The 26329-nt window shown below is 36.3% G+C and overlaps 2 protein-coding genes across 7 annotated transcripts in view; one reads left to right on the top strand and one right to left on the bottom strand.

The window, feature by feature from the left end:
• FGF7 (fibroblast growth factor 7) overlaps positions 1-24296 on the bottom strand; it is a 57462-nt gene extending 33166 nt beyond the window's left edge. The window contains exons 1-2 of the mRNA XM_046654505.1: positions 24085-24296; positions 22939-23494 (exon numbers count right to left, since the gene is read on the bottom strand). Coding sequence (XP_046510461.1) covers positions 22939-23224 — 286 coding nt within the window. The 5' untranslated portion in view covers positions 23225-23494; positions 24085-24296. The remainder of the gene's footprint in view (positions 1-22938; positions 23495-24084) is intronic.
• The window catches only part of FAM227B (family with sequence similarity 227 member B), a 217312-nt gene that overhangs the window by 118171 nt on the left and 72812 nt on the right, over positions 1-26329 (top strand). The window lies entirely within an intron of this gene.

Below are 26329 nucleotides of genomic sequence, written 5' to 3'. Positions count from 1 at the left end.
TTTGTATAGATTGATTTCAGGATAGTTCTATTCCATACAGAAATAAGTAGCAATAAGTGTTAGAAGCTCAATATGAGCCTGTGTAGATGGAAATCACTTTTAGTTGCAAGAAAAGCTTGGACTTGGTAACATCGTCTGAGATAGTGCTAGAAAGAGTAAACAATTCTCTGTCCACTGGAAGTATCATTCAAATATCTATCCCAGTCCCTATCTACTAACCAACCCAGCATTTTAAATAGTGAAAACCACTTAAAATTGTTACAATACCCTAAGATTTTAGAGCTGAAAGAGACCCTCGTGATCACCTGGTTTAATCTTCTTATAAAGAATTGAGGCTGAGAGAAATTAACCAATTTGTAGTTTATAATACAAACCACAAGTAGATAAGGAACTAAAACTCCGGCCTAATGATTCCTAGTTCAAGTGTGAAGTTTGCTCATTGCACTAGCTGAGTAATTGTTTAAGTGTTATTAAGGGCATCCTTTACTCCTCATTTTATAAAATATTAATTAGAGAAACTCCTCACTTATTTTGAAGTCACTTACCAAACCACCCTCAGTTATGGGGAGTGTCACCAGAAAATAAGCATAAAGGTTTCTAAAGCACAAAAATAGAAGTCCTAAAAACTTACATACTAAACTCATTAACTTCATGCAAATTGGAAGCCTCACTCAGGTCATTTATTTCAGACGTTAGCTCTATTCAAAGTTATGTAATCCTTCTGAACCTTTATTTCCTCATTTGTAAAAGAAAAATAATAATGCCTGCTTCGTTCGATTATTTTGAAGATTAAATTAAGTGTCACTTGTGAATTGCTTAGCTTTGTGCCTTACACAAAGAAGTGTTCCATAAATGTCAGACATTATTACTATTCACTAGTCTTGTGTTGGAGATGTAACATGGTGCTCCTGGCTTCTGCAAGAGAACAGGAATGGACATTTTAGGGAAGAACCAAGTGACGGTCTATACCTAGTTCGTGGCCAGCTATCACCCCATCCGAACAGTGGACAGTGATCCTTGCTCCCCTAAGCCAGAAATGGAAAAACCTTCTAGCCTCAACATTACTCATCCTAGTACTCCATACAACAAATATCTGCTCACAGAATAAGGGGAAGAAAGGATCCAGGTCCACCCTAATCCTGACACCACCCTGTCCTTTGTTTCCTGGAGTAGCTTTTTGATGTTTACCAACCCTTCCTCCCCACAAATACATATACACATTCATGAGCCTAAAAATGCTTTATACAAACTCTGTGACCTCATATTGCTATGGCAGTGTACCATATGTTATCTCAGAAACAAAACATCTGCACAATTCATAGGCTATATGTTTTGTTGATTTAACCACAACTAAGGCTGTAATCTTGTTATGGTAAAGTTACGGGGAAATTATATATTGGTCGTGGTTTAAATGAGTTAAGTCATAAAACAACAGAAAACTTCTGAAAAGTTAACAATAATATTTTATAAAGTTATAGCTGCTTTATATCTTCTAAGCTACTCTCCCAAGCATATCTTTTGAATTATTTGCAAAAGCCTTTTTCCCATAGGACTTTTTCAAAATGTGTTATTCTCTACATGGTTATCATGGAACGAACACCACCTTGGAATGTCAGAGCAACGGTTGGATTCTGGTGCTGTGCTGGCTCTGCCACCAATGACCTTGAGCAAGACAGAACATTCCATCCACTGCCTCTGAGCTAAACTATCACGTCTCCCTCTACCTCTGACTTAGACTGTTCAATTATTGAATTCTCGTTGTTTCGTTAGAGATGGAAGCCATGCTTTTCGCTCAACACTGTAATGTTAGTCGTAGAGTATACCTTCTAAGTGAGGCACCTTCACTTCCCACCCACATCACACTCCTGCTTAGTAGCAGCACCATAGCAGCACTGGTTTAGTGTAATCTCTGGGGTCAGATAGCTCGTGTTTGAATCCAGGCCTTGCCAACTACTGCCTCTATGACCTTGGGTACACTGGTTAACCACTTTGTGTCTGCATTTCCTCATCTGTAATATGAAGATAATAATACCTACCTCATGGTAGTTGTTTTAAGGATTAAATTAATAACTGTACCTGTGAAGCACTTAGCAGAATTCTTGGCACATAATAAAGTCTCTGTAAATATTATCTCCTATTATTATTACTATTATTAGAAGTAAATGTGTTTTTATTCATTTAGTCATCCAGCCATTCAATTAAATGCCTGTAAGTCATTGTGCCAAGAATATGCCGTTGTCAAAAAAAATACTGCAATTTCTTTGACTATTGTAACTCTATCAGTCTATATGAGAATACAAATTAGAATGTTTTCTAAATTTTCAGATTGCAAATCCCCCAAACACTATTTTAACATTTAAAAACTATTTTATTACTATCTTTTTATTCTAGAGATTTTTCTAGAAGGAAAAGAATAGAAACATTTTTGCAAACATTTTAATGTTTCCAGAATAATTAAAAATACATTATTCAAGAACTCTTATAAGCCAGAATGATTCTGAAATTAGCTATAGATCAGAGAGACTTGGATGTGCTAAAGTAAGATCTTAAAGACCAACTGGTCTTCTAAGTCATTTAACATCCCAGAATTCAGGCATATGCACATAGCTAGCCTCAGTGTTTAAAACAGAACTCATTATTGACCCATTTTTAAGTTCATCTATGTATAATTCTCTCCTTCTTGCATTCAGTTTTCCTCTGACAAATGTCTGCGTTTATATGTATTTAGTTATTTTCTTCTCCTAAGCAGTCGAAGAGAAGTAATATTTTCTTTGTTCTCTTTTCTATCCCTAGTTCATGGCCCAGTGCCTGACAACAAGTGTTCAATAAACATTTATGGAATTCATCCATTCATCCCCTCAACAAGTATTTACTGAGCACCTACCATGTTCCAGGCCCCGTTGTAGATGCTGGATATATAACAGTGAACAAAACACCTTCTCCTTCTAGTCGGGGAAAGTTTACATTACACGATAGATAAAAATGAGATATAGTATGTTAGAGAGTGATAAATGCCAAAGGGAAAAATAAAAGAAGAGAGAGGATAGGAAGTATGTGTGTTGGGGAGAGGGGATATAGAAAGTCTCAGTGAAAATATGACATTTCAATAAAGAGTAGGAAGAAGTAAGGGAATGAGCCACCCAAATATCTAGGGAAGGAAATATTTTAAGAGAGAAACAGATAGTGCAAAGGCCAAGAAGCAGGAGCTTGCCTGACTTGGTCCTAGGAGCAGCAAGAGGGCCAGTGTGAATGGAGCAACGTGAGCAAGGGAGATAGGAGGAGGAGATAGAGAAGATAACTCTCACCTATTGCGAGTTGGTGGTGAGGGGTGCAGATCCTCTGGGGCTTTGTAGGCCATTGTAAAAATCTTAGATTTTACACTGAGTGAATTGAGAAAGCATTGGAGAATCTTGAGTAGAAAGTGACATGATCTGTCACTTACTTATGTCACATGATTTATATTTTGAAAGAATCACTCTGATTCTGTAGTAAGAGTTGATTTAGGAGTGGAAGCGGGGAGACGGCAGAATGCTACTGCAGTAATCTAGGCAACAGATGATGGTAGCTTAGACTAAGGTGACGGCAGTGGCAGTGGCAAGAAGTGGTCAGGTGTGGATGTGTTTTGGAGATAGAGACAAGAGGATTTATTAACAGATTGAATATAGAATGTGAAAGAAACAGGTAAGTCGATGATTCCAGAGTTTGGGGCCCAAAAAACAGAAAGACTGGCATTGTCATTACCATTTTCAAGAGCATTCAGGGGAAAATCCTGAGTTTTGCTTGGACGTGTTAAGCTGGAGATGCCTCATAGCTATCCAAGAAGAAATGAATTTATGAGTCTGGAGTTTAAGGGAGGAGTCTAAGCTAGAGACATAAACTTGGTGGTCATTTGCCGTGAGACTAGATGAAATCATCAACGGATGAGTGTAGACAGAAAAGACCTAAATTATTTCTCTAAATATATGAAAGTGTTTTGTTAGTCATGTCAATCCATTATTCATTTGCAGAAAAAAAGAACATGATGAAAAGGGGTTAAATTAAAGCAGGGGTAATTTCCCTAAATATGAGAAAGTGTCCTGTTAGGGAAATATAATACTGGAATGGACTGAAAGACGTTCCATTCTTGGGGAGCTTTAAGAAAAGGTTTGACAGTTATGTGTCTTGGATTTCTTAGACTACTGGTGGTTAGGGAAGTCTTTCTTGTCCTATCAGAAAGAGGAAAATGAGGGCCACATGTGTACAAAGCAAACTGGTTTATTACAATTAAGTGTATAAATATATACATATATGCTCATGTTCATCAAAAAATTAGTATATGCTTATCAAAGAATATTTGGAAATCATTAAAAGAAGTAAAGAGAATCACCTGAACATATCACTGTTGTAATCTAGCATATATTTATTTTCAACCATTTTTCCTGTGCATTTTGATAAAGTTGTAATTAGAAGTAGGGCTTTTTAATGTGATAAATGTAAATTCTTTTTTAATTGCTTTTTAAATTCAAGTACAGGAAATTTATTCAATCACTTTAGTGAATATTTAATATGTACTTCAGTTCTATATTGTGTCTAGTTAAAGCAAAGAAATGGAGAAAAGGAGCTAGAAGAGTTAGGAAGAAAAGAGAACGAAAAGAGAGGGAGAGGAGAGGAGGGAGTAAATGAGGGGAGGAAGGAAGAGGAGGAAGGAGATGTGGGGAGAAACAGAAGAGTTGGGAGCACATCAGTAGTGAGATGTCAAGGAGAAAGTTGAGAAGAAAAAGGTTTAATCATTTATGAGAGAGTTCCTGAGGTAACCTCCATTCATTTGGCCCTCCAACGCCATAGTTATAAAGAGTAGCATAACGTGTTTCTTATTTCTGTCCTTTGAACTCCAGATTAGTTTGTTAGTTACTGGTTACAGTTCTTTATCTGCTCTTTGACATTAAAATAATTTAAAACACTCAAATCAATAGGATTTCTGGAGGAGCCTCTGAGTGAGGAAGTCTTCTCTGGTTACAGAAGCTAAAGCTAGATCCCTAAGGAACAGGAGCCTGAGGGTTCTACCTCTGTCTTAGATATTAATCAGCATGAAAAGCAAAAAGCACACCAGCTGTTTATTCAATTTAGTCCAGTTTTGTGAATCTTTGATATTATTTCTCCATCGTGTGAGCGATAATTTAGCTGAATTAGTTTGCAGTCAATGGTAAAAGAGCACAAAGTTATTCCGCATAAATTCTCTTATGCATTAACAATTTTCCAGGGACAGACTGCAGTTTTACCTGAATCGGCTTCCTCAAAAATGAATGTGATTGTTTGGAAATCTATCAATTTGCATAAACTTATCATTACCAGAATCTCAAAGAAATTTCTCTATTACTTATAAGTACTAATTATTTCAGTGAATAAAATTATATTTCAAAAAATTTTGAATGTGAAACCCCAACACAAAATTTGTTTACATAAAGATTGAGAAGCTCTTGTTTTAGCATATGACTTTTTGCTAGTTGCCGTGTTTTTCTCTTTGACTTTTTTTTTTTTTTGAGGAAGATTAGGCCTGAGCTAACATCTGCTGCCAATCCTCCTCTTTTTGCTGAGGAAGACTGACCCTGAGCTAACATCTGTGCTCATCTTCCTCCACTTTATATGTGGGACATCTGCCACAGCATGGCTTGCCAAGCAGTGCGAACCAGTGAATCCCAGGCCGCCAAAGTGGAACGTGCGAACTTAACCGCTACACCACCGGGCCAGACCCTCTTTGACTTTTTTAACGCACCTCTGGATATCTAGAAACCTAGGTTCCAATCCTGGCTCTACCTCTAACTAGCTTTGTGACCTTGGCTTACTTTTTAACTTTCTGGAAGCTCAAATGTATTTAGCCGCTAAGCAAAGCTCAAAGTAATCAGATAGTATTTTTCCAGCAGTGTACAAAAAGAATTTCTTAGTTAATATTCCTGAGTTCTTACACTTGTCAAAAGAAATAACAATACAGTGCAAGATTATTTGCCAGGGGCCTGGTGGGTAGTCTCCATGTATTATTATTAGGATGAGTTAATGAAAGCCATATATCTGAGTAAGAAACCACAGGCTTGCACACCTGACCTGTGTTACCTTGTACATTAAAGGTGCTCCATAAATATTGAATTAAATTTCATTCTTAACTTAAATCCTAATAAACTAGATCAAATTGCCTTTTAATTTCATGTGACATTTAAAGTTTTCCATGATTATTGGCTCAACTTTAAAAATGTTCCCATTTTTATCAGAAATCTTCTTTAGTGAAATTGTCATCAGCCTACTCCCAACTAATATACTGATGACTTCATCTTTATTTTAAAAATAGTAAATAAGATAAATTAACAAAACACTGGTATTTAAAAGTATATGATAGTTTTAATGTGCAAGAAAATTAAAATTGAAAATAATATCTTTATTCTAGTAAGTGAAAAATTCATGAATTGATGTAAAATTATAATGTAGATGGGGAAATCTACATTACCCTATTATATTCCCCTAGACTTTAGGACCAGGAGTTTAAAGTGTTATACCTCTTTACATCTATGTATCAACTTTTCTCCAGCTCTCTTCTCACCACCTCCCCTTTCTTTATCCCTCACCTCCCACCTCAGCTGTCAGGCTAGTGCTTTGTATAGAGTAGTTATTCACTAACTACCTTATTCAATGTCCTTTATAATTGCCTATTGTTATAAAGTTATGTGTAAAGGCAACTCACTAGCATAGTTACTTAAGCATTCAACAGAAAAAAATTCAGCTCTATGTTGTTGCTAATTATACCAAACAATTCAAATACCCCATCATTTGTTTTTCTTCTTTTTAAAATGATACCCTGTTTTGGCTTCTACCCGACACCTGTATTTCTACTCAGTTCTTGCCATCCAGCAATTATGGGCTGCCCATACCATGCAACAGATCCATTAGGGAAAAGAGATTGGAAGTGGCAGAGGCAGATAGGGGAGGACTATTAGAAACTGTATGAGGGCATGTCTATGTTGAACCCCACTGTATTGCTTTCCCAACAACTAGCACAGTTCTTGGCACATAGTAAGTGCTTAAAAATATCTGCCAAATGAATGAATGAATATATGGGATCAGGATTTGGGTTTATATTATAGATGACCAACTATAATCTATTTGCTGATCTCTTTTTCTTAATGTATAAATACTAGGTTTTCACATCATAAACACTTTGGAGCAATATTCTCCTCTCTGTGATGACTCTTTTACTCATACAAAGCATCCCCACTTTTTAACACTTGGTAAGGGGACAAAAGGGAAAATGGTCCTAGTACTAAGACTGTATAAATGGAGGGAAATCAGCTAAGCTTTTACTTTGACAAACCACAGTAACAATGCATGTCACGTACACAGTGGATGTAAGTAAAATAGTACAGAACTAAAACTCAGAAGACTTTAATTCTAGCCCAAACAACCACTGCCACTAATTTATGAAATAATTTTGAAAAGTTATCTTCTTTGTATCTCAGGTCCCTCATCAATAAAGTGAGCATGATAGACTAGATCAAGGCTTCTTATACGTTTTTTTGGAAACACGGGCACTTTTGAAAATCTAATTTAAGCTTTGAATCCACTCCCCGGTATTTTTGTGTACGATTTTTCCTTACGAATTTCCCTGAGGGCCATATGCAAACTCCATGTCAAGATCTCCAGACTAGATGATCTCAAGAGTTCCTTACAGCCCTGTAACTCCAGAATGGAGTTGTCTTTGTCTCATCTAACCACTAGTGTGCTTGCAAGTAAGCAGATAATCTCATTTCTTTCTCAATGCTACAAAGTGGGTTATTAACACACACAGTAAGGTTACCTCTCTAAGTTTGTAGTAAGAGAAGAGAGCTACGTGCCTCCTAAGGAGAACTTAAGCCAAACTAGCAGCTTCTATAGGAGAGCTATCTATTCCTCAGGCTGATTTCACTCATGTGTTGCTCTGCTCCTCGTCTGTTGTTGCTTTAACGTAATCGTTATGTATACTTTAATTCCCAGCATGACTAAAAGTTCTGCAGAAACCATATGTGGTAGCCACCCTTTGGTTTGGCCTTTAATGATCCCCACCAGTTAGTAATTCACACCCTCCAACAACTTACTAGGATCAGTCTGCGTAACCAATAACATAAGGCAAAAGTGCTGCTGTGGCCACTGCCATCTTGGAGGTGCACTCTTGCTCCCTCTCTCCCCCTCTCTCTCATGCTCAGTCTGGGAGAAGTCAATTACCATGTTAGGATGACACTGAGGAAGCCTATGGAGAGGCCCATATAGTAAAGAGGAAGTCTCTGACTGACAGCCTGCTAGGAACTGAGGCCTGCCAACTACCATGTGAGAGAGCTGGAAGCAGATCCTTCAACCCCAGGCAAGTGTGGGGAAGACTGCAGTCCTGGCTCACAGCTTGACTGCACGCTGTGAGACAGCCTGAGCTAGAACCTCTCAGCTCGCTGCTCCCAGGTTCCTGACCCTCTGACACTCTGAGAGAAGAAATGTTGTTTTAAGCTGCTAAATTTGGGTTAATTTGTTATGCAGCAATAGATAGCCAATACACCTTTTTTCTCTCTCAGTTGCTTAGTGCCATTGGTAACATTTTTCAAAAGAAATCTATTCAAGTAATCTGCTCTAACTTCTTTTATTTTATATTTTAAAAAAAAAACAACCGAGGCCCAGAATAGATAAGTACTTGCCCAAGGTCATTCAATTAATTACTGGAAGAAAAAGGATTAAGTCCCGGGTCCCATAATACCTAACACTGTATCATTTCTTTGTCCTTGTGCTGCTTCTCACCTTCTAATCAATTCAATCTACTCTGAGGTGGTAAATAATACATATTAATGTTTATACTAAAAGAGCACTGTTGGTATAATAAACTAAGACTGATACATCGTAGGTGAATTGTTCAAGCCTACCTTTTCTACCTTTTCTCTTCCCTAACTGATGATCTAGTCCATTCATAAACCCCGATAGCAAACAGTGGGTAGAGCAAAGTATGGATATTAATTAACATGAGCTAATTTTGCTACTTTTGAGTAGTTCTGGTAAGAAACTTTGGGAAGAAGAAAAGAGATTAACTCTTTTAATAAAATACGTGTTCACATTATTAAAATATTAACTATTCAGGTAATTTTTGTGAATAATGTAAATAGCTGTTTTTGACTAGTTCCTGCTTCTACATTGTTCTTCGATAGCTCCTTATTACCTATGGGGTAAAGTACATGTTCCCTAAAATGGTAAACAACTTTCTAAGAAATGAGGCTTCCCTACAGTCTCGTCTCTCCCTACTTCCTACCTCGAACTTGATGCTCCTGAAACACTAATTCCCATATGTGCCTACCGACACACCACTCAGTCTTTCCTGAAAATGTACTGTTTTCCAGGAAGGGATGCGCTTTCTTCTGACTCCCTCCCCCATTCCTTATCCCCTTCTCTAGCCTGGTTCACTCCCACTAGCTCTTTGAGATGTGGTTCAGACATAAAGTGCTTTGAGAGTCTTGCTCAGTTTCTCCCTGGTTCTGTGACCTGCCCTCTACTGTAGTCCCCTAACTCCCTGAACATATCTTTATCGCATACATACCACATTCTATTAAAAATTGAGTGTTTGGTGTTGGTCTGCCAAGTAGGCTGAAATTTTTCAAATAGTGAGTCTTTACCCTATTTCTCTATGTATCTATAGTGCAAGCACACAATGTGTCAATATTTATTCAATCAATATTCAATCAATTGCAATCAATATTGCAATAAATAGTGTTCTAGTTGTTGGAAAGAGCCACTGCAACTTTCAGAATATAAACATTCTAAGATATTTTTAAGCTATTGAAAGAACCTAAGGTCAGTCAGCTCACAAATAATTCATATGTCTAGTTTTCTGAAAAACCTTGAGAAACAGACATATAATATGATTTCCTATAATCACACAAAAAAATCGTTAAAAAAATAGAATTCCAGATATACTGTCTTTGCACAACTCATCATTTTTATTCCCTTTCTTTTGTCTCTTTTCTTTTAATTGGGTAAAGTCCTAAGAGAATTAGAAATAAATTGAGAACATAGTAATCATGGACAAAAGAAAGAACCAATTTGCCAGTAAACTATTTCTTTTTCAAACTATCCTTCAGAAGTGCTTGTTAGAATAAGCTCTCTGCTGTTTCTTTTGTTTGTTTTTGTGTTTGTTCTATTTGGATTTAGTGGCCTTTAGAGAGGGAAATTATCTAACTTTACTCCAAAAATTGCCTGATTCACTCTCAGAAATGAAGTTGTGTATGTATGTATTCTATAATAATTATGAAGACACTTACTAATGAATAGAAGTATAAATAGTTTTAATACGTGTCAGAAATGGGTTTAAAATACAACCAAATTAAATTTTGCAGCATCTTTAGCAATTTGTAGGGAAAATAAACTAAAGGTTTCTACGCCAACTCAGGAGAAGACAGATGGAGATGTTTTGTACAAGGAAAGTTGGAGTAAAGTTTTTATTTAATAAGAAGATAATGCCAAGTACTCATTAGGTCATATCACAGCGAAGAAAATTCCAGCTGTTTATAGTTCTTTAGATGCAAATTATCCCACTGCATGGTGCAAATTAATGCGTGATGTTTTAATAACACCAGTGACAGTATAGTGATACATGTGGTGATAGCTAAAACTATGCTTTGGAGTTAAACTTGTTTGGGTTTACGTCCCAACTCCGACAGTTACTAGTAATGAAACCTAGAGCAAGTCACTTAATTCTGTGAGCCAAAGTTGCCCATCTGCAAAATGAGCATAACTTTCCCAACGTTCTATGTGCTCTGTGAAGACTAAATTAGATAATATATAGGAAAGTGTTTAACACTGTGCCAGGCACACAGTAACGACTCAATAAGTTTACCTCTTGTAGTAATTATTTTTGTTATCTTAAAATAATATTGAAGACCTGTGTCTTCATTGTAGGGGAAAATGTTACTTAAAAATACCTCGCTTCTTCCCCTCCAAAGACTCTTAGTAACTTTTGTTGCCTTTAGGGAAACTGGAAGGTTCAAAGCAGTATTCTGAACATGAACTTCTTGCTCTTTAATACTTAACAATCTTAATCACAGAGTGAACCCATCAGGGCTGTTATTCAATATCTACTCTTTGTAAGTTAACTGACTACCCAGATATTTCCAGAAAAAAAATCAATCATTGCACACAGAGGTTTTTGATATGATCATTTCAATCATCAGCTAATTATTATTATTATTTTTTTTTTTTTGGTGAGGAAGATTGTCGCTGAGCTAACATCTGTACCAATCTTCCTCTATTTTGTCTGTGGGATGCCACCACAGTGTGGCTTGATGAGCAGTGTGTACGTCTGTGCCTGGGATCTGAAACTGTGAACCTCAGGCCACTGAAGCGGAGTGCTTGAACTTAACCGCTGCACCACTGGGCCAGCCCCTCAATCATCAGCTAATTTAGAACATCAGTCTTTCTTAATTGAAATGAACCATACCTAAATAGGAGGCAAAACAGGCCTATGTATAATTTTAAAACTGGAACTTGTACCCTAACAAACTTCAAATTGGCCAACTTCCTGAGAATCTTTTCTTTCCTTCTGTGAAATGGACTAATAGTTTAATTGCAAGCTTACAGCAAAGAGATATTTTGAAAATTAATTAGAATGGAATGAAGTGTCCAGTTGCACCAAATTCAATATTGGTGTATGTATTTTTAAAGAATTAACATCATTTTAGTTATCTACTTATATTTAGTCACTCAATAAAAATGTTCCCAGTTGTGGGACCAGCCTAGTGGCATAGTAGTTAAGTTCGCCCACTCCGCTTCAGTGACCTAGGGTTTGCAAGTTTGGATCCTGGGCATGGACCTACACACTGCTCACCAAGCCATGCTGTGGCAGCATCCCACATACAAAATGGAGGAAGATTGGCACAGATGTTAACTCAGTGACAATCTTCCTCAAGTAAAAAAGAGGAAGATTGGCAACAGATGATAGTTCAGGGCCAATCTTCCTCACCAAAAAAAAAAAAAAAAAAGAATAAAAAAAGTTCCCAGTTGTAATTGTGCAATTTTATATAGTGTAAATTAGAAGATTTATAACAATAATCACAAACAAAATTTATTTCTGCATAGTGCAGTAATTTTAATAGTAATATTAATGTGAATACCTGATAAGCTACTAAATAGTACTTTAAAACATCATAAATTATAGGTCCAAGTACAACCTAACAAACATGATATAGATTTATGCTCATCTTCTTTGAGAATAAATTATTATTCAATATCTGGACAACTTCAAGCCTTAAAGAAAGAAAATTTGAAGACTAAATTGGGCCAGTATCTTTTCAAAGTCGACAGCACCTCCATATGTCTATTCAACATCTGACATTATTTTATAATGTATTATGTGTACAGGAAGGGAATTGAGCACAATTTCTCAGAAACAGAGACACCTCAATAGATTTGTCTAAGTGTGAAAACACTCACCTCATTGCCTACTTCATGATTTAGAGGGAGTAAAACTATGCACAGCTGCTTGACTACTGAGTGTCCTGGTTAAACTGAAACAGGTAATTCAACTCTAATGGTGGTAAAAGTTGTCTCATCTCAAAGAATGTGGCAGATAGCCTCCATAATTTTATCCTTTAAGGCTAAACATGTGCCTCAAAACCATTGTTTCTTTCATTTTTTAGAAACTATTATGGGGGAAAAAATCCTCCATAATGGTAATGTAGCTTTTACAGTGATTATTTGTGAATGGCTGACTGAAGCAGGTTACAATTATGATCAAAGATTGAAAAGGCATTAAAAAGAGAAAAATATGCAGTTATCCAGAAAAATAATATTAACCCAATTAGCAGAACTTAAATTATGCCTTCAAAAAAAAGTTACCCTTTAAAGAAAATAGCCATTTTTAGTAAACAGAGCAATCAGACAAAGTCTGAAAATTGATAAGGGGCAAGTGTTTTTCCTCATATTTTTAATATAAAAAAAAGATTCACCTTAGTGAGTTTAACACTGATACCTGGAAAGATATTAAATCGCTTTCTACTTCCTGACCTTACAATACTCTCTTACTACCCAGCATCTACAAAAAATGTTTCCTCTGAAAGTAGTACATCTGTTCTCTCTTATCCTGCTCATCCTTCAGGTCATTTTCTTCCAAAAAAAGACTTCCATGCCCTCCTCCTCAAGCTGAGTTAGGCAACCCCCTCATGTGCTCTAAACTTGCCCCCTCTGACTTGTATCTCAACTAAACTGTTAATGCTCTAAAAACACGACTGTGGACTCGTTTACAACTGGAGCCTCAGTCTGGCTTGGGGAAGATATCAATGACTTCCTTCCGATTGTTGAATTAATAAAAGAATGAAAAAAGAAGTCACCAGTCTTTCAAAGTTTTGTATGATGTCTTCATTATTCCTGCAAACAAGGAGGAAACTGCCCACTGCCTCCAGGTGGAGTCCCCGTGAGAGCTGCCTCAGTGTGACCAAGACTAACCAAGCCTGTAGTCAGAAGTACAGTCAGCCATACCATATGACACCTAAAGACTGTCTGAGGACCAGGCTCCTGGCACTAAAACCAATTGAGCGGGTATTCACCGACTTCTACTTCTCCCTGGCTCTCTCTCCCTGTACACATGTCCTCTCCTCCCTTCAGTGGTGGTCACTGAGTTCGGGATCAGTCTAAAAGTGTTACTAATAAGTAGGAAGATTCCTACCCAAAAATTATCAGCCCATTGCTTGTTTTTACTAGGATAGCTCATTTAATTCTTAAAGACTTTTCCTCTGTGTCTCCTTTTAATACAGATATTCCATAAGCCAATATCAACTATGAATTTTTTTTCTGCATATAGATTTTGATATGCAGGAATTAGTGGACAGTCAGATGAGAATAGGAATGGGTGTTGCGGAGGCCATAGTTTTCCAGAATTGGTCTTCGTCATGCCCTGCCAATCACCCTTCCTGAATCACCAGTGATACCTGTGTCTGCTTAGATTGTTGGCCTCTACAAGAAAACAACTTTTCCACTAGTCTCTTGAAACTACCTAGAAAAACATTAAATCAAATAGGTTCTAAAGGCCAATACTGTTTTTTCTTTAAATGTGAGAGTGAGAGAGAAGTGAATTGTACTTCTCTCTTATTTCGGCAAGGCTTTTAATTCTTGTCCACATTAAATTTTTATGATACTTTAGTAATCTATTTCTTACCTATAACTAAATTTTGGATGTGTAAAAACTTAAGGGAGAAATATATTAAGTGATTGCCAATTCTTCTTGCTTCTTCGACCTCTTGCACTGGGCTAAGTGCTGCCCATTGGGAGACAAAAGGAAGAGTAAGAGATGATGCTTATCTTTCCAAAACTGACATTCTAGAGGCATTGCCAGATGCAAACAGAAAGAACCATAAGACAAGGCAAATGTGCTATGGATGGTTAGAGAGGCAGTTCTATTCAAAATCTCAAATAAGCGACCTCTTAAAAGGATGTGGAAATTAATTCATTAAACTTGCATTTCTCCCTTCGGGTTGTGCTAAATTTCAAACTTCTAAATAGTTTTTAGCCAGTAAATGAAACTTACTCTGTTGATATAATTAAAATAACTTTTGCTCAAACTACATTTTTGAAAAGTAGAACACAGCTTATTGTTTTTAAGTACATAAGATAAGAATTTTTCAATCATGTTGGAATCCTTAAACATTTTTGGGTTACTGCATGGGAAATGTTTTTGCTTAGTTTATAGTTTGCCCAAATAATAGGTATTGGGCATCATTTCAAATTAGAAGAGTGATCCTATAAAGCTACTCAGAACTCAGAAAGAGCTTCAAACTAGGCTTAAATCTCACTGCAAATCTCTGGATTTCAGGCCACTATCCTACCCAAAATACTACCCTGAGTCCAAAATCATATGCAGGCTTCTGACTTTGGCACAAATTTGTGGTTCAAGGTCATTCTTAAAACATTGGTTCAGGTCAATTTTATAGTCTTTTTATTTGGAACAAACAAGAGAGTGGAAGCTTGGTTTAGTTCATCACTACACCACAGATAGATCCCTAGGCAATAGCTCTCAAATTGCAATTTAATGAAATTTAAATGTTTTACCCAAATCAGGGGGGAGAGTGGTGGGAATAGGGGGTGGGAGGCACAGGGAGTGTATGTGCTGTGTTGTCAAATAAGTTTGGGAAGCCATATAGTCTTCTCCCAGAGCTGTGTGATTCATATTAGTGTAGTATAGGCTCAGAGAGTTTCTGCTGTGAAAAACTTGTTCAACTTAACTTAATATTTCCCAGTTGGTTAGCCACAGAAACCATGCTGCAGGAAGAACCATTAATATCTCAAGGGACACTAGTGTTCTAAGAAACAAAATTTGGAAGTGCTGCCTTAAGAAAAATCTGCAAGCTTAGTTGATTCTGAATTTGATCTCAAATCATTTTCTCAACATTATCTACAATTACATCTAAAGTTCTAAAAAGGAGATAAGTAGAAAATATTGTAATAGCTTTTAATGGAACATGATAAATATGGTATTTAAGGATGTTGAAATATGCCTCATTTCTCTTGTCTTAAATTAATCATAAAAGTAAACCCAGTTTCAGAATAGTCCTGTTAAATAAACAAAGACTGTTACAGTTTTAGACACAAATTTAACTAATAGATTCAAACCTCCTATTTGAGCACCGTCTGCAATAATCATTTTCAACCCCTCTGTACACTATTTTGTTTTTGTTTGTTTTGTTTTGAACTCAGAAATCCTGCCACTACTATCTTATCAATCTATTGCCCTTATTCCTTAAATGCTTCAAAAACTTAGTAGAGCTATATTGCATGAGACTCCTTTGTATTTAAATACACCCTAAACTTAAAATGCAAAATCCATTAATTTTTGTAAAAAGTCCTTTTTCCTTTCCTCTCTCACTTTTTTCTCTCCCATTCACAGACAAAGGTATTTTCTTCCTATTTATTCTTAGAAGGACACTAGCTAGTGGCTCTGTCAAGTACTTGTGTCCCCTCCAGTAGAAGTGGTCACATTCTTCTGCAGGGAAGTCGACTGGAGCAGCTGGAGAATCTCTAGAGCCAGGTCTCCCCAACAGACCTCAGCGCTCTTCCCTCTGAGGAGGATGTCGTCTGCCTAAAGGGCAAGTTTTACCAGGATGTGGATATTGGATAAGTCTACTCTCTCCTTCCCCACCCAGGTTCCTTTGTTTTTATGTATTACTACACAAACCCGTGCGCACAACCAGCTGAATAACTTTAATGACGTTTTCTCTGTTAGTGAATTTGGTATGGCTTCTCAGGTACGGATATAATCTCAAACGCAAATATGAATCTTGGTCAAGAGACAGTTAAATGTTCAGTGACCCTTTAATGTGACTTTCAGAACCATGTGAAAGTTAGAGGATTTTCCTTTTGCAACCTATTTTGCATGTAGAAAGATTGGCTATGAACCTGGAGGACATTATGCTAAGTGAAATAAGCCAGTCACAGAAGGACACTACGTGATACCACTTATGGGGGGAATCTGACATAGTCAAACTCATAGAAGCAGAGAGTAGAATGGTGGTGGCTAGGGGATAGAGGGAGGGGGAAATGGGGAGGTATTAGTCAAAGGGTACTAAGTTTCAGTTATGCAAATGAGTAAGTCCTAGAGATCTACTGCACAGTGTATGCCTGTAGTTTACAATGCCGTCTTGTATACTTAAATATTTGCTAAGAGAGTAGATCTTATGTTAAGTGTTTGTATCACAAATAATAATAATAATAAATAAAAAGGGCAGGAGGAAACTTTTGGAAGTGATGAATATGTTTTTGGCATAGATTGTGGTGGTGGTTTCACAGATGTATGCTTCAAATTCATCAAGTTGTATACATTAAATAAGTACAGCTTGTTGTATGTCAATCATACCTCAATAGAGTGGTTTTTAAAAAAAAGAAAGATTGGATCCAGTTTGGAAAAGGAAAGGATTCATATAGAAGCCCATTTCATTTAATGAACTCTTTTTTTCTCCTTATTATACAATTCCTGCTTTTTCTTCTATGTGCCATATGTGAAATTAAAATATAGAGAAGTATTATATTTCAATAGTGATGTGAAGAAGTTACTGTGCTACCAAAAGTTGTTTCATTCAGATGAAGAAAGTAAGGATCCTTAGAAAAGAAAGCTTTTCCTTAATCTGAAACTTACAGAGAACAAACCTCAGCTTCACATCCTTCTCGCTAACCTAGATAGACCCTCTAGACTTGGGGTTTCTTCCCTTCTGAGTTTTCTAGACTGAAGGTTGTCTCTTTAAATCACTACCTTTGAACTCTGTGGGGTGACCATAGGAAGTGAGATCCTAATTTGGGGGCATTTGGGTTCATAGTTATAAGTGGCTCATTTAAGTGCTGAGTAAGCTGACATTGATGTCTATACTCCAGGTCCCCTGCTGCAGTGCCACTTGAAAATCTCAGAAGAGATTCAGACCTGCCTGTCATTGTAAGACTGTGGCACAGGATCTGTTCTTCCCTGAAACGAACTTATTCACCAAATAAGCCTTCTTACGTAGTAGCTACAGAGCTGTCATCACATGCATTTCCAGGCCAGTTCACCAAATGTTGGAGCCACTGAGATTTGTCAGAAAGGTTAAATGGACCCAGAAGAACTTCCTCAATGCATAATTCAGAGATTCATTTTTGATAAGCCCATTTTGAAATCCTCCAGGGTACAAGTTAACCCTGGAGCCCTCTAAGGGTTCCAAAACATTTCCAGGACACTTGAGGGGATCCAGGCTGAATTAGAACCTTTGGTCCCATTAAGGAGTGGTTTTCAACCTTAGCTGCACATTAGAATCACTGCTGAGCTTTAACAGACACAGATGCCTGGGTCCTCCCCACCTTCATGAGATTCTTATTTAAGTGGGCTGTGGTTTCCCCAGTAATCTAATGTGATCCCCTAAGTCATGTCAGAATTATCTGAGGAACTTTTTAAATTCCTGATGCCCAGGCTGAACCCCAAATCAATTTAATGAGAATCTTTGTGAGTGGGACCTGGCATCAGTATTTGTTAAAGTTCCCCAGCTGATTACAATATTTAGCCAAGGCTGAGAAATAGAAAAATCTAGAAAAGAAAACTCTTCCTTATATCTAAAAGCTGGCTTCTTGTGTTCTCTCCAGTTCAGCTGGGTCTCTGAAAACTATAGGCTGAAGAGTTGCAATACAGCTGAGTCACAAGGGAAGACACATGATCAGATGCTCTGGGGTGATATAGAAATGAAAGTGATGGTCAGTTCAGATGAGGATTTACAACATAAATAAGAGATGCACCTGTGGCAATAAATTATTATCACTTCATAAGTGCCAGGCACTTGTATTAGCCAAAAAAAGAGATGAATACTATAAAATAAAAATAATCCTTAATATTATAGTTTTCAAAGAATAGCTAATATTTCCAAACCTGCTCTCCAGCTATTTATATGTCTTCCCTAATTTAAATCCTTGACAACTTTCTTAAGGGAATGCAGGTCACCAGTTCTACAGAATTTCCCCATTTTGTCAATAATTTTAGGCTTTTGGTTCAACTCCATGGATATGTTTCTCATTGTGTATTTTTTTAAAGGTGGAGTTGTCCTGGTTTTCTTACCTTTGTTTTGATGGTGTGAAGTATTGTTCTTTTAGATAACTTGCTAAGAACTGTTTGGAGCATAAGCAAGTTAACTGTCTGCACATTTAGAGGTGGTATGTACGTTTGCTAGCTACTAGCAGAAATAATAGTTGAAAAGGAGCTTATCCAAAGATTTGTTGACAATTGAGTCGCTGAAGATTTTATGGCCAAAGTCAAATCCAACCACACTGTGTTTATTTGTTTTTTGCCAATTGTTAGGCCATATCCCGTCACAGTCTAACAATCCAAAAGAGAATATTGCCAAATCGTTGGCCAATTTTCAGAATGGCTAACCCTTTTCTTGCTATGCTACAATGCTTAATTATAACTAACAAGTGAGGCGTACTTTTTCTTGAATCAGTGGTTTATGACAATTAAGGATTTTTTCTTAAAAGGAATGAGTGATATTGACCATTTTGGGGAAGAGCAAAACTTTTTAGAAATTGTATTTCAAAAGCAAGAAAACCATCCTGAGGGACCGAGTTCTCTGTTCCACATCTGTCTCTCAGGGCAGTTGTCTTTGCCCAGTGCACTGCTGCCGTCTCTCACTCGGCACCTCAATTCCCAGCTTAAACAGCAGTGTTATTTCTGTCAAGTGTGGAGTGATTGCCTCTGTCTGCTGATGGACTGCCTGGTCCAACAGTTATCTAAATTCACCCTCTGCCTTTGTCTTCAAGGGGAGCACTCTCACAACAGCAGTGGAAGCATTGACCATTCATTGCCAGTCCCTATATGAGGTTATTAATGCTCTCCTTCTGCAAAGCATATGAATATTTATTCCATTTTGGAGGGCACTTTATGCTTTTATTACCCTTATTATTAGTTCAGGTTAGGCTCCAGTTTCATCACTTAGAAACCTACTGTAAGGCTAAACGTGGAGCCACCAGAGAGAACAAGTTGAAAGGAGAGGCTTTCTTGCCTCCTGGTAAGAATAGTATGCAATCTCAGGACCAGTTCCCAGCAGCAGCTTCTTTCCCCCAAGAGTCGGAAATGTGGTCCAGCATCTCTTGGCCTCTCATGAATGCCTCCATTTACATAGTTGGGTTTTCCCTATAGGTCAACTAATACAAGTTTTATTTCCACTGGGTTCCTTGGTGCACTTTTTCTGCAATTTACTTACTCTAATCTAAATTTAAAATATTTCACAAGGCAACACTGTAATTAAACCTGAATTGAGATCTTCACAACCCTGGGTAGCTTAAATAATTTCTTAAATTCTCTGAAGATATGAGACGTGAGCTATCATATCTACCTCCTTACCATTCCCCTTCTCTTCCTCCAGGCCCTCTGTCCATCTACACCAGCCTAACACCTTCTGGAAGCAGAATTATACATCCAGATTTTTTACCTCTCCTACTCACTCCACCATTATCTTAGCAATATCTTATAAACCACATACTTATGCTGGTGATGTAAGCAGTCTTTAGAGGCCCATTAATATCCTCAGGTCACTTTCCCTTTCATTCAAAGCAAAGCTATGAGAAGGACCGGGGACTTTCTTATGGTAACTCAGAGAACAATTATGTTTCACATAGCTGACATTTCATGCAAAACTTTATCACGTGAGACATTTAAATCTATATCATCTTTAAAAACCTCCAAAGAAGGGTGTTTAACAACCTGTTAACAAATTTAAGGGGTCACAGCAATGAAAATGAAATGCAGAATTTGATTCTGATCTTTACCACTTTCTGAACTTTGCTGCCTTTCGCTCTAGTAGACAATTAAATTACCTTTTACTCTCATTTTAATGAAAATAGGAAGAAAACATCTTTTGTTCATTTGTTCATTTATTCAATTAATGATTGAGGAATGTAAACAATCTTCATATTTGTAATTTCAAATTTCTCATCTTCTCTGACTTTTTAAACAAATTCTGTTGAGCGCTTTCTTTGTACCTGGGTTTCTTTGTACCTGGTAACACTAGCTTCAACTTTATGTGTGTCAATTTGCATGTTTTATATGTGGGGCATTCACTCTTAAAATGGGTAAAGCTGACCCTTAAATAATAGGAAATGACTATCAGAATTCTAATAAGTTATTCCATATATTTTCCAATGAGTATTTTCTTCTGCGTCTTAGGATTTCCTATAGACAACAGTGAATTAACCTCTTTTTAACTATGGAAAAGCCTGATTGGCTCCTTCTTCGATAGGATAACAGCACAACTTGACAACAGTTTTAGGGTTTAATTAAAGGATCCTGATGAAAGTTTCCCTTTCCATGAGAATTTACCATAGCAGGAAAGTATGTTTTTTATATAGTCTATGAGAACGCTTATAAAAGTGAAGAATATTTACATAATATATATCATGTCTTCCTTCCTTCCTTTCTTCCTTTCTTCTTTCCTTCCTTCCTTCCTTTCATCCTCTCCCTCCCTTCTTCTTTCCCTCCCTCTCTCTCTCTCTCTCTCTTTCTTTTTCCTTGTTGAATTAGTGTTAGAGGAGAAATGGTATACCAAATTGGCCTTATGATTACTCAAGGTTAGTGCTAAATTGTTTTTCAAACTATCAAATAGCTTTAGCATTTTGTGTATGTTTATAAACAGCTGAGTTTCATGATTTTAAGAAATTTTAACACAAAATAAAACATGTGTGAATGCATTCCAGTTGTATATATTTTGATCCCAAATAATTATGCGTATTATTCTTTTCACTGCCTTTTACATCTAATTTTTCACTTTTTTAGTATTTGGTAAAGTTTTCAAAAGGAATTAATTGTCGTATGTAAGAATTCTACAGTGTTTAGGTTTGATAACCTCATTACTATACTTTGAAATTAGTTCTGACAGCTCATCTTACCATTGAGATAATATTCACTTTCATCTCATTCAATGTGTGTGATAATTATATAATAAGTACTTAGATTTGCTCACATTTATGTTATATGTTCTGTGGTTTAGAATAGAATAGACTGTAGGAATTAGAAAGTGTATTGGAGATCGTCTGTACGTATCCCACATCTTACAGATGAAAAAAATGAGAATCAGAAAAAGTAAGAAATTGTTGCAAAGTCATTCACAGACAGGGATTGGGCCTATGTGTCATAACTTCCACCTGGGCTCTGTCTTCTCCTCCAGGTTCCGTTATCCATGATAAATTTCAATAACTTTTAAGTAAATTGATTATAAGCCAAATTCTGTTGCTCACATAGAAATGACTATCCACAAAGAGCCTCTCATTTTCATTGGAAACATAATTTCCCAGATTCCCATTTGTTGGTTCACTAGTTAAGAAGACTAAAAGCCATTCATTAAACAAGCCACAAAAGTTTAAAATATGCACTGTAAGCCTGGCACTGTGCTAGACAAATGTTTACACCATCATCCCCATGCATTCTTTTCAGTTGACTTTAACACACATAGTATCATAAGATGATATAATAATAACATTGTTCAAGTGCTAGTCATACAAACAAAATTTATTTTCACTCAGGGATTTTAAATTCTTAATGTATATGTTGAGGTATACATTTTACCCCGTTAAATTTAATATTATTGAAATTGATTATTAATCATAACTGCTAAAAGATAAATCCAGTCCTAATATTTCAACATGAAAAGAATAACTGATTCTTGGGGAAAATGTAAGGCTTCCTAATTGAAAATCACATCAATTAACATCTCTTCTAACTCCCTTTTATTTCTTCTACATTTACATTTCTCTTAAGATAACATAGAAATATGGTATAGAAGATTTAGATAAAGAAAATGTTAGGAGGAACCTATTTTTCTACCTGGGTGAAATAATTAAGCAATCTAATACAGGGTCATTATGACATGAACAGATGAAGATACCACAGATTCCCTTCTATTTTATAACTATACACAATTGCACAAGTCACTGAATGCATTTTTTAGCACAGATTAAGTATTTTACATCACAGAAATATCCTGTCAAAGGAAATCAAGTTATTTTTTTAAAATAAATTCTCTGTTCCTTAAACTAATACGTAGTCTTTGTGAGCATTTACTGAGTACTCTTTTACAGTTCCTAATGAGTTTTGCTAGAAGACAAGAAGTCACATTTCACTGTGAATAATATCATTTACATTTTGCTTAATTTATGGGCATTTTGAGCTTAGAACAATGAGAATATATTTTCAAAATGGCTTAGGTAATCAGCTCCAACTATAAAATTAGTAGATTTGCCCTGTTCCAGAAGATGTTTTTGAGAACATAGGTCATCTATCCCAATTTAGGGAAATTAAAAGATAAATTAAAAGTTAATTTTTTTCCCAAAAAAAAGGAGACTGAGAAAGCATGTCACTTGAAAATCGATCTTTTCACAGGTTGTTAAGGTTCCTAAGCAGTGCTCTAAATAAAAGACGATACTTACTGAAATTGTTCTTCATCTCTTGAGTCCCTTTGACTTTGCCTCGTTTATCAATCCTCAGATACCACTGTGTTCGACAGAATAGTCTTCTCACTCTTATATCCCCTCCTTCCATGTAATCATAACTTCTTGTATGTCGCTCGGGGCTGGAACAGTTCACATTTGTAGCCATTTGCTCTGGAGTCATGTCATTGCAAGCTAAAGATATAGTGCCCACTAAACAGATAATGTGAAAGCATGATCTGTAGAGCAAAGTTGGCAGGATCCATGTCAGTATCCATTTGCGCATTATAGTGTAGTGCTCCGGGTGTTCATGAATAACATAATGAAAATTAAATCTGGAGTTGATTTTTGCTTCTAGGTCATTGACCTCTTCCTATCTGTGAATTGTAGATTGATTTAAGAAAGAGTAGTTTCTCCTTCCAAATTGTTAGCCTTATCCTTTCAGTTCCTGATAACAATACAGGATTCCTCCTTAAATAACTCTCTGTTGGTGTATCCTTATAAAAAACAGGTTGTAATAAGCTCAGTTGCTGCGATGCTGTTTGCTACTTGACTTCTGTTTGCAATGAGAGATTAAGAATGGGGAGGGGAGGAGAGAGGAAGACGAAAAATTGTATGTATAAATGTCAGTGGGTAAATAGTATTATAACATTCAATTTATACTATGAAGCTACCTTTAAAACAACTTTCACAGAGGATGTCGACATCTTTACCCCTCTGTATGTAGATTTATAAAAGTTATGCATTAGTAGAGACAAGTCAGAATATGACTGTACCATTCATTTCGGTTGCTATTTGGTAAGAAACATTCTGCAATTCGAGCCATTGTTTTAAATTAAGTTCTAAAATTACTGTTAACAAAGTATAAATGCTTTCCCCAGATTTCTTTATTGTATGCTTTTACATTTGTGGTTAATCAGTTATTTTCTCCTGAACTGCCCAGATTTCTCAAGTTAAATGTCAGGATTGCTCTGGAGAACTTCAGCCTTATCTTTATGTAAGTTCTATAGCATAATTGCTATAGATAACTACATGGCTCAAAACTCTGGTAACTTTACTTTTCCCCTCAGCTCTAAAACCAGAGAAAGAGATAAACTACTAGAAAACATTCAGCATTGTTTTTAAAAACAAATAGCAGTAACTTACTTGTTCTGTTGATAACAGCTGGATACACAAGAATTCCATGTCTGTTGTCTGCCTGGTGCAACTTGAGCCTCTCTACTGTAGCTACAAACTATTTCTCAGCTGAGAAATTCTCCAGCAGAATCATAATTGTTTCCATAAATCAACAGGCAAGAGGATTTTCTCTGTGTGTGTGAGCGCGTGTGTGCTTGTGTGTGTGTGTGTGGAGCCTTTTATTCAGGGCTTTTAGATAAATACCTTTGCTGACCTCATTGGAAGCAATTAAAACTTAACCAGTGAGCTGTTAGTTGAATACAACAGCAAGAATAAAGGAGGCTTGTATAGTATTCATTCAATGGTCATGAGAGGGAGCTATGAACATGGTTTATGCTTAAATCTACAAATGGGTCCCTAATTTGTAGAAACAGATCTTTGATTCTGAAGCAGTTAGCAGGGCAAAGGGAAATGTTTAGACCATATTTACAACATGGCAATTGTATATAAGTTGAGAAATATTCCCTTGAATATTTATGAGGGATTTTTTAATCGTTATAAAATCTTTTCCACAGCTTTATGATGCATGCATTTCTACTATTACTCCTTTGTGCTCAGAATGTTAGAATAAAACTATTACTAGGTATTAATTCACATCTTAGTATCCTAAAGCACTGTATAGCTGAGTTAAGGATATGTCTCTTCATAAAGAGACATTTCACCATTGTATATGAGTTTAATTCTCATGTCTTATATTCCTAGACTGAAAGTGAGAAGACCTAGGTTCTTATGACCTTGGCAAGTTATTTGACGTTCCTGAATATCAGCTGCTACTTTGTAAAATTAATGTATTAGTCTAAATGATTCTATGATGCCTTGTAGTTTTAAAATTCTGTGACTCGTGACATATACTAACTACTAATATAAGGAAGAGGATACATACTTTTAAAACTTATTATTCTTAAAGATTAAAAACAAAGAAAATGGTTTTACATTGGTTATCAGTGTTTGACTCTTGCCTCAATAAGAACATTAGCACAATAAGTAAATGTTAATTTATGGATGGAATTATAAGAGGTATAGCTAATATAGATAAGAGAAGGCTTTTTCCTTTCCAACATGAATTATTCTCCCTTTTACCTCCTGGTCTAGTGTATATATAGTAGTATTCTAGTGCTTTATTAGATATTTGTTGCAGAATAATTACATTATTAATCTAAATCAATATTTAGGAATGTATATTAAAATTCTCTTTCCCATATTGATACTCTCAGAACACAAACACACACACACACACACACACACACACACACACCACACACACACACACACACACACACACACACTGCTTGAAATACACTACTTTACCACCAGGTGGTGCACGTAGACCAAATAGGAAAGGAAATTGTCCATTCAATTGGATTACACTTTATGTGATTTCTCTTTGTGTCTACGCTTTTAAGGAACAGAATCAAGAGCACAGAATAGTTTAAATGTACCCAGTTATTCTTTAGGCACCAGATACTGAAATTTCAAAGTTTCTTAGAGCAGAGGAGGGTAGGCCCTTCTATAGTCGCATCTGTTGAAAGCTAGATGGCTGCAAAATATTCTATCATGTATTTCTCTAAAAGGAGGAAGAGGAGAAGGAAACAAAGTATGATGCTACTGTGTTCTGAATCATACCCCCATTAGTTTCACAGGTAACAGTAATGATCAGGGTCAGTATTTCCAGGACTTGGATATTCCCTCTAAAGAAATGACAATTAACAGTCAGTTCACATGTTAAGATATTCAAGAGCTACTAAATCTATCTGTTCCACACTGACCCTACAGATTTTAAACCAAGAAATCAAAAGATTTCAAGTCAAAATTTACTAATTACATGCTCAAGACTTAGGTAAAAGAAACAGATAGTTCGTTGATAGAGTAAAGAGTGCTTAGTGCCTCCTTGAAATCTGCCCTATAGGGTTAATTGCAAAACGGAAACAAAGTAAGTATGAAATTGTGATCTATGCACTGTAAGTTCAATGGATGCCACTGTACTCTGTGACTTGAAAATATGATCCCAATAATATTAATGAATGGATTAATCTCCACAAGGGAACTATATTTAAATCTTTTGATTATCAGTTTCCTTAAAGGAGAACAACTAATTCAAGATGGGCCCACAACCTGTTTCACTAGCACCACAGCTGTAATGAAGAACTCTCTTATGCCCTTATTATACTAACGCTTCAAGAGAGATTCTTCAGAAACCAAGAGTAACTTAGGTATC

Source organism: Equus quagga, chromosome 2 (genome assembly GCF_021613505.1).
Source record: "Equus quagga isolate Etosha38 chromosome 2, UCLA_HA_Equagga_1.0, whole genome shotgun sequence".
NCBI lineage: Eukaryota > Metazoa > Chordata > Mammalia > Perissodactyla > Equidae > Equus > Equus quagga.
Note: the sequence above shows the minus strand (reverse complement) of the source record. Positions and strands in the feature narration are given on the sequence as shown.